This window comes from Ursus americanus, chromosome X (assembly GCF_024610735.1).
Source record: "Ursus americanus isolate L20-20 chromosome X, mUrsAme1.1.p, whole genome shotgun sequence".
In the NCBI taxonomy this organism is placed as follows: Eukaryota; Metazoa; Chordata; class Mammalia; order Carnivora; family Ursidae; genus Ursus; species Ursus americanus.
The window spans coordinates 43,939,663-43,949,183 of record NC_142164.1 but is presented as its reverse complement, the minus strand read 5'-3'; the positions used below and the strand labels follow the sequence as shown (position 1 = coordinate 43,949,183).

Here is a 9,521-nt window from a genome sequence, read left to right as displayed (position 1 = left end):
TGACACTGAGGATACAGTGGGGAACCAAGACTGAGAAAGGGGCCCTTCCTTCATGGAACTTACAGTCTAATTCAAATTCCCTCCTGACACTGCTTGGAATGGAAATTCAGGAATTTCATATATTCAGGGAGAAAGAGCATATGCATTCATTAGGCAGGTGAGAGAAAAGGAGTCAGGGGAGCAGCTAGGATCTGCCTTGAGAAGTACATTGGTAGTATCCCTTTTCCTTAGAGAGGAGTGTGGAAGAGAAGCCAGAACCGCCCCTAACTAGCTCCTGACACCGGGCTGTGAGGTGACAGAGAGGATTGCATGACCTGGTCTGGATCCTTACAAGAACAGGCCCTTTTTCTTGCCACATTAATCTGTGGGGACCTGGAAATGGTACAGTGTGCTACCATTTCAAGTGAGAAAAAAAGCAGTGCGGCAGAAAGAATGACTTGGCACAGGCCAGTGGTTTGTTTCTTCGGGTTAGAGGGCAAGGTCTGCTTTCCTTTAGAAGAAAGACAGTGGTGAGGCCTCCACAGGAGCCCCTTCCCACCTTCTTCCCTTCCATGGCCCCATGAGCAATGAAAAAACTTGGGAAGGCCACCATAGAACCTCCGCACAAGTGGTTTACAGGTACAAAGTTATTTAACTATAAAGCCTCTTTCATGAGTACAGAGTTGTTTTCCTCATGGTGCACGCTCAGAACCATGCATATTTAGGTGAAGGAAATATTGTGGACATCAGGAGGGGAGGCAGGGCTTGAGAATGGCATACGTACACACAGGGGTAGTTTGGTATAAATATGCTTCTCTTATCCATCACTGTTTTCCCTATATCTTTATCTTTATCCCACCTTAACTTCCACTATTTCAGGGCAGGAAACATGGTAGGGAATAAGATGAGGGGCTCTTATCCCCTCCCTCAACCCTCCAAAGGCCTAGGACTTTGGAGAAATGAACTTGTAAATACGACGCTGCGGTATCCTTCCGCATGATCGGGGGGGGGGGGGGGGGCAGAGCAGAGTCAGCGACGTCACCAACCCATAGCCGCATGTGTTTCATTTCAAGAAAAAAAATGTAGGTTTGGTTGGGGGAGATCCTAAAAGAGGGCAACTAATGCTGAGACCCTTTGATATTGGTTTGCTTTTCCCTGTATCGCGCTGCTTCGTCTTTGTTCAGATGTCGCCCCAACCCTTACCGGGATGAGTAAACGCTGGGGTTCAGCTCACCGACAGAGGGCGGACTGGCGCGGTGCAAAGCTTGGTATCACTCCGCTTGCCTAAGGCCGGATCCCCTTCACTGCGCTCTAGCTCCTCCCGCTGCCGATTTGGGTACCGGGGACGTGGCGAAGCGAGGTCTGCGGAGGAAAAGGTAGCTGTTAATTAGCCGCTAGGTGTGGGTCCCGGAGGAGCTTTGGGGACGGGAGGTAGGGAATACCAAAAAGTAGCAATTGTTTGCCAGTTACGGCCCTTAATCTGATAAAGCAGGTATCGCGTCCTAAATCCCCGGTGCCGGGCCAATCCCCAAACACAGTCGCCGCCATTGTCTCGTGCGCTCGCGTCCATCTGACTGTCCGTCCCTCTTTCTGTAGGGCACGGCACCCCTTCCGGCAAGGAGATAAGAAAACTGCCTCTGATCCAAGCAGAACAGGTCAGTGAGAAGTCGGGCATCGCTTGGGAATGTGGATATGGGTGTCAGAGAGGAATGTGGGATACGTGATCTGGTCGTGGGGCGCGGGCGGTGAGAAGGAGAGGTGGACAGGGGTAATTTGAGTGGCACGCAACTATAAATTTAAAATGATCTTGCTAGCTTGATTTCCAGACACTACTCACCTCCGACCGTGTTTGGGGATGTAAAGGAGTATAGTAGCGGCTTCTAGCGGGGAAATGGCGGTTTATGTAATAGGAGGAGGGGCGGCTGCTTTTGGTGAGAACAGTTGTCAGGGGAGCCCTGGGAGGGAGAGTGTAAAAAGAAGTTGTGTTTGATAATCAAGGCCCTGAATTCGAAAATGGTCTCGTCCTGGTTACTAGTCTGACCATTAATAACCAAGTCTCTCCCACTGTGTTTTCGTTTGGTCCTTGAGTGTGTATCATGCGTTTATATGTTTAGGTCTGTTCCTAAGTTTTCGGTACAGCATGTTTCTGTAAAGATTTGTAAAAGGCCGTGGACCCCAAAGGGAGGGGATGAGAAAAGGAAACTTGGCCCGATTTCTGCGGAGTGGGCAGTGCTTGGAATTGGTGCATGGCTAAGACTAGAACAGGCAGGAGTCTGGGGGAAACTCCAGATCTCCTTTCTGCATGCTTTCCAAACAGTCCTCCCTTACTCCTGTTGTGTTGCAGAAAATGATAGGTTTTAGGGAGAGGAAGGAAACATAAAAGCTTAGATGAAATTTGGAGATAATACTTTTCATTGATTTCTAGCCAACTTCCATGGCTTGTCTGAGCATTCCATCTCTACTACCACCACCGTTGTCTTGCAGGGATGTTTGAGTTGTCTGTGCAGGAGGATTATCAGGCTTTTGGAATGGAGCAGAGGAACTTGGAGGGAGAGGGAGGAAAAAAGGGCTGCAGAAAATTTTGGCAAACAGGTACCTGTTTCCAGAAAGGATTGGTGTCCCAGGTGCTGATCTCTACCAAGGACTCAGTCTCCATTGTCTCCTGTGTCTTGATTTATTTCTTTATCTCTGCATTTGTGAATCTCTGGGTATAGACCCATCCCCAGGTCTGTGGAACTCAGTTGTTATAAAAGTTTGCAAATGGTAACCAAACTTGAACCTAGGAAATAATGAAGAAGAGAAACATGCCCTGTGTCTGTTAGGATTGGTGTGACGGTAGATGGACAGGAGAGGATTGAGACTTGGGAATTCTATTCTCTTTTGTTTTGCCAGTTTACTAAGCCGTCTTTGGTCCTCTGCTGATTTAGTTTGGGAGTCTTTGAAAGCTTTGGGAGTATAGAAGAGTAACACTTGTTTTTCTGATTTCCCACTTGGTTTTCTTATTCTTATGCTTCACCCAGGCCTATTTTAAATAGAGAAACGTAAGGGCAGTCACTGAACAGTAAAATGGTGGGCAGCAGGGAGAAGGAGGATCAGTCCTGAATTAAGGCAATGGTGGTATGGGACAGAAGGAGGGAAACACTATTCAGACTACAAATACAGGGACCAGGGACCAAGGTCTTTCTACCAAGAGGTCAGTTTGCATATCCTATTTGTTTATTTGTCCATAGATCTGCCTGTAGTTCTGCTGTAGGGCTTGTCAACATTGGAAGCAAGGAAAGGAGGAGAAAATTACTCCAGATGAATGAAATTTGGTATGAGTATGGAGACTTCCCTAGTAGACGTGTAAGATGAAGTAGTAGTCCAACAGGGATAAAGAGCCAGTCTAGGGATTCCTTAGTCTCTCTCACTTCCATTAAACTTTCCCAGTCTCCATATTCCTGTCTTGTGTCTGGAAAGAAGATTAGTAGCACCTGCAGTTTTGTTGAGAGTGTGAAATGAGGAGAGAGTGAGTTTGATAATTACCTGCCTCTCCCACTTAGCACTGAATGTCCATACTCTCTTGTCTCTCTGTGCTAATCAACATAAGAAATAAATTGAAAGAGACTCAAAGTCCCATTTCCTTCCTCCACCCCTAGGTCCAACTTCAGTGGCAGATCTGGTGGCCTTGGAGTGGCTGAAGACCACAACCCTCCACAGGGCTGCGTTCAGGCACACAGCCATTCTTCCCTTACCTGAGTGAGCTTCCTCTGCACGTTGTTTATATCATTGGCAGAGCCTGTAGTTGGAAAGGGGGCCGAGTGACGAATGGACTTTGTATGAAAACACCAACCTGGGACAGACCTTCAGTCAAGGTTGAGATGGGGTTGGGGTGTATAACTTGGCCTTGGCTTTGACTTGGATCATGACTGGCTCTGAGGCTAAGGCAGGGGCAGAGCAGAGCCTGGGGCTGCCCTAAAAGCTGGAATCAGTGGCCCTGCCAACACTAGAGCCAAAGCTAAGATCCAGGCCAAGGCAGTGGCTGAGGCAGAACTGAAAACAGGACCAGTGACCCAGGCCAATGCTGGGGTTGGAGCAGTGGCCAGGACACAGACAGTAACCTACACTGAGGTCGTGGCTATGACAAGGGATGTGGGCAAGATGGAAGCTATGACTAAGAATAGAGTCATGACTGAGACTAAGGCAGAATCCATGGCAGAACCTGGTATAGTGCCCGAGGCCAAGTCAAAGGTGATACCTGTGGCCAGGGTCAGTGCAGTGACCAAGTACGAAGTCAAGGCTGGTCCTGGAAGTGAAGCCAATATCAGGTACTTTGCCAAGGCCAATATTGAGTCCAGGCCCCAGAGAAAGAGAGAGGACGGCATCAAAGTCAGGGCTGGGGCTGGGGACAGAGCTGGTATTATAATCGAATCCAGTGATGAGGATGAAGAAAATGTCTGCTCCTGGTTCTGGACCGGAGAAGAGCCTAGTGTAGGATCCTGGTTCTGGCCAGAAGAGGAGACTCCTTCTCAAGTTTATAAGCCTCCACCTAAGATCCAGGAAAAGCCCAAGCCCATACCCAAACCAGAACTCACTATAAAACAAAAAGCAGCAGCATGGTCAAGGGCCAGGTATAGTGTCCTCGTCCCAATAGAGGGAGGAGAGCGATCTTTGCCTCCAGGGAACTGGACTCTGGTTGAGACCTTGATTGAAACTCCTCTGGGCATTCGGCCTCTGACCAAGATCCCACCCTATGATGGGCCTTACTTCCAAACCTTAGCTGAGATCAAAAACCAGGTTAGGTATAGGGAAAAGTATGGGCCCAATCCAAGAGCCTGCCGCTGTAAATCACGTAACTTCAGTTTAGAGCCTAAAGAGTTTGATAAACTCGTTGCCCTACTTAAGTTAACTAAGGATCCTTTTATTCATGAAATAGCTACTATGATAATGGGCATCAGTCCTGCTTATCCATTTACCCAAGATATAATTCATGATGTAGGTATTACTGTTATGATTGAAAACTTGGTCAATAATCCCAATGTTACAGAACACCCTAGAGCTTTAAATATGGTAGATGATAACTCTGAGTCTTCTGAAGAACCACAACCAGCAGAGTCATACATACATCAAGTTTGTAAGGACATAATCTCTTGTCCATTGAACTCCCCTGTGCAACTGGCTGGACTAAAATTATTAGTGAACCTGAGTGTGAAATTTGAGGATCACCGTATAATTGCTAATTACATTCCAGATTTTCTTACCTTGTTAAACAAGGGAAGTGTCAAAACCAAATTTTATGTTTTAAAAGTGTTTTTGCGCTTGTCTAAAAATCAAGCCAATACAAGAGAACTGATTAGTGCCAAAGTACTATCATCATTGGTTGCGCCCTTTAACAAGAATGAGTCAAAGGCCAATATTCTTAATATCATTGAAATATTTGAGAATATAAATTTCCAATTCAAAAAGAAGGCGAAGCTGTTTACTAAGGAAGAGTTCACTAAATCTGAGCTTATTTCCATATTCCAGGAAGCAAAAGAGTTTGGTCAGAAACTCCAAGACTTAGCAGATCACAGTGATCCTGAGGTGAGAGATAAAGTTATACGATTAATACTCAAACTCTGAACAGCTGTATGTTCTCACAAAACCGTGAACAATCTTTTTGGTGGTGTAATATGAAGCCATGCATATTATAATTGTAAGTTCAATATTTATGTTATTTGTATTGATTGAAGGAGGCAACTTTATGGATACCAAATGATCATGAGAACTTGAATGTTTGTTGCTTTTTATTGTGCTATATAAATGGAAATATTTTTAATATTTCTGCAACACTACCTGATAATGAACCTATTCATTCTGAGTAAGCTATATTTCTGTGCTTTATATTGACATAAGTGTATTTGTTTGAGACTTTATTTACATGTTAATAAAGTTGCATGCTAAAACTGGTGAAAACATTGTCCTAGTTCTTCAGCTGAAGTCTAGTCAGAAGGATAAAGCACAATTACCACAAAGGTGATAAAGAACATTGTCTGTGTGTGTAGGAGGGTACAAACAAAACAAGTTCACATTGATAGATCCTTTGGTTTCAACATGTTCAAGGAATGGACTCACTCTACACGAGAAGACAGGACTGTGCTACTAGATGACATCTGGGCAGATCTGGGGAAAGGGGTGAGGACACAGACCTAGGAGAAAGAGAACACAGATTCTTTCATTCCAGTCTGAGTCGCAGAACTTGGGTTCACCCTTTAACATAGGATTTCTCATTAGGATATCTTGAAGGTTTTTAACTCCCAGAAGGATTCCTGGTTCTCACCCCCATTCAGCAAATCCATGGAAGTATGGTTCTGAAAGGACTTAGCCCCATGGTGCCCTCAAACTCTAGGTACCCCCATCAAGGTACCAGGTTTACTGCTTCATTCCCTGTAGTCCTGGGCCTCTGAGGAAGGTCTTCCTGGAGACCAACTACAGAAGCTGCTTCATGGATAGTCTCATTTGTCCTGCCTTGGTGACTGTTTACTCTCATCCTTGCTTTTGTTTGCTGGCCAATGCTTTGGGCTTGGTAATTTGCACCTATCCTTGGTGGTAGCACCTTGTTTGTGCTGATCCCTTTTGGTCAGAGTTCAGCGAGCTGAACTCAGATAGCTACAGGATTCCAAAGTCCTTTAGGGGTGTGTAGTTAGAAAGAAATTAATTCCCCTAACTCCATTACACTCTCTATTTGTGCAGTTTACAGACCCGAAGCCATGTTGTCTATACTGCTTCAGGTCCTCCTGTTTATACTTAACAAAAGCTAGGTTCTGGCTAGAAGTTACTGGCATAGAATGCTGGAGTATAGATTGGGATCTGGGGTTACCTCTGCCTTCTTTGCTGTTATTGTCCCCTTTCCTTTACTGCCAAGAATTGGGAAATAAAGATATTAGGATCAGTGTACAAATACTAGTCTTTCTTTTGAACTTCCTCTTGTTCCTAATTTATGTATTGGGGGGAAGGCCTAAACTGAAAAATCTCAACAAGGTTTCATGTGTTCCTAGTTTTAGAAACCATGCTTAGTTTAATTTCTATGAAGGCCAGTTCTGAACCTATCTTTTATACATCTAGGATTTAAAATGAAGGACAACTGGCCACACATATGCACTAAAGGGTGAAAAAAGTAGGGTTTTGCAATGTGCAGTTATAGCTTAGATGATTTTTGAAGTTCTTTGTGATTTTTTTTTAAAGTAGGCTCTGCACCCGGCGTGGAGCCCAACGTAGGGCTTGGACTCACAACCCTGAGATCAAGACCTGGGCTGAGGTCAAGAGTTGGACACTCAACCTACTGAGCCACCCAGGCGCCTGTTTATAATTTGTTTTTTAATCCCCTGGAATTCCAGCTATGTGTACTAATTTCAGAGTTAGGGGTCTTCACAATGCAGTTGGACCAGACCCTTTGGAAATACTCTGTGTCTCAAATGCCCTGTGGAGCACACAGTCAGCTATGGAATTTTCCATCAGTGTGGGCTATGCAGGTATTTGTGTCAAAGCAAGAAGGGGATGGTCTCTCCTTAGGTGGGAGTTTTGGGAGACAGTTGTTTCCCAGATTGTTCCTGGGGTGTGCTTGAAGTCAAAACCCTGTTACTCATCCCTTGTTTTACTCCTTTCCTGGAATAATAATTCAGGCAACTCCATGTAGTATGAGGGCTGATTCGATACTACTTCTCTTAAAATGTTGCTACCTGGGAGTAAAAATCAGGATGGATTTCTCATCTTCCCTGTCTTGAAATAAAGCAACTAATCTTCCTACAATACACCTGGGCTGTTAGCACACACTGACCCTTTACCATACCCTCAATTTTAAGAGAGGAATTTTCAATGGGAATTCATCTATACAATATCACCAGATTCCCTAGCAAGGCTTTCAAAGCTCTGTATCCTTCAGCACCTTTCCATTTTTCCCATTATATCCCACCACGCGACCTACATTCAGGCCACAGTGGGCTATTGTTTCCTGACTTTTTATGCTCTTACCTGCTTTTGTGCGGTTGCTTAGGCTGTTCACTCATTCTGCAATGCTTTTACAACCTTTTTTTTTCTTTTTTACTTTTGGGCATACTACTCATTCTTTTTTTTTTTAAAGATTTTATCTATTTATTTAACACAGATAGAGACAGCCAGCGAGAGAGGGAACACAAGCAGGGGGAGTGGGAGAGGAAGAAGCAGGCTCATAGCGGAGGAGCCTGATGTGGGGCTCGATCCCACAACGCCGGGATCTCGCCCTGAGCCAAAGGCAGACGCTTTAACCACTGTGCCACCCAGGCGCCCCAACTACTCATTCTTTTTAAACTCAGCTCAAATGCCAGGTTGTTTTGAAGTCTTCCCTGACATGCTTATCCTCCTTGTCTCCATGTTGGAATTAATAGCCTCTTCTGCATTTCCAAAGTTTTTTATTTACTCCTCTATTTTAGCATTTGTGTCTTTATATTATGCTTTGGAGTCTTTTTAGTAAATTGGAGCTTGTGTTTAGAGACAGCATAGAGGGGGAAGCTTGGGCTTTGTGAATGTCTGAACTCCAAAGCCTGAACTTTTGATTATGTATAATAATAATGATTATTAACATTTATACATTATTAAGTGCTTACAATGTGCCAGATACCATCCTGTGTGCTTTACTTGTATTAATTCATTTAATTCCTAAAACATCCCTATGGAGTAGGTCTCCCATCCACATTTTTACATGGTGGAAAGCTGAGATACTGATTGACTAAATATCTTGGCCAACCTCATTTTCATTCATGTCTAAGTATCTTCTGATTTCCCTGTAACTTCTTCTTTGACCCACTGGCTGTTTAAGAGTATGTTGTTTAATTTCCACATTTGTTAATTTCCCAGTTTTCCTTCTGTTATTGGTTCTTAGCTTCATCTGTTGTGGTCAATAAGGATACTTCATACTATTTCAATCATTTTTAAGTTTATTGAGACTTGTTTTGTGTCCTAACATGTCTGGAGAATGTTCCATGTACACCTGAGAAAAAATGTGTATCTTGCAGTTGTTTTGTGGAGTATTCAGTATATGTCTGATAGGTCTAGTTGATTAATAACCCTGCTGCAACCCTCTGTTGCCTTTTGATATTCTCACCAAGTGTTCTACTCATTGAGTGTGATGTTGGAAGTCTTCAGCTATTATTGTAGAACTGTCTATTTCTCCTTTCAATTCTGTCAATGTTTTCTTCTTAGAGATTTTACCTTCCTGATGATCTCTGCTCTACTTTTATTATTTTTAATCCCTCTCTATCTATAGGTTCCTCTGTATCTGCATGGGAATATATATATATATATATATATATATATATATATATATATATATATGAAAAAGAATAATCATTTCTTCAACTCTAACTCCACACACTTTTCCACCTACCATCCTGTCTTTCTCTACCCTTTCACAACAGTGTTTTCTATATTTCTACATTGTTTTTTTTTCTGCTTTCTTATCTTCTACTCAGTCCTCACATGATTGCAGTCTGATTTCTTTCTCTCTTCTGTACTGAAACCCTGCACTCAAAGTCACCAAAGCTTTCATC

General features: G+C 43.6%; 1 protein-coding gene across 1 annotated transcript; it reads left to right on the top strand.

Moving 5' to 3' along the window:
• Nucleotides 1-1,220: 1,220 nt before the first annotated feature.
• On the top strand, nucleotides 1,221-5,913 carry ARMCX5 (armadillo repeat containing X-linked 5). The gene is made up of 3 exons (XM_087860412.1): nucleotides 1,221-1,355; nucleotides 1,576-1,634; nucleotides 3,618-5,913. The coding sequence occupies exon 3, from the start codon at nucleotides 4,099-4,101 to the stop codon at nucleotides 5,578-5,580; it is 1,482 nt and encodes a 493-aa protein (XP_087716538.1). The 5' UTR covers nucleotides 1,221-1,355; nucleotides 1,576-1,634; nucleotides 3,618-4,098; the 3' UTR covers nucleotides 5,581-5,913.
• Nucleotides 5,914-9,521: the final 3,608 nt, after the last annotated feature.

Coding starts and splice junctions, on each gene's coding strand:
- ARMCX5 (XM_087860412.1), top strand. CDS start 4,099: ATGACAAGGGATGTGGGCAAGATGGAAGCTATGACTAAGAATAGAGTC.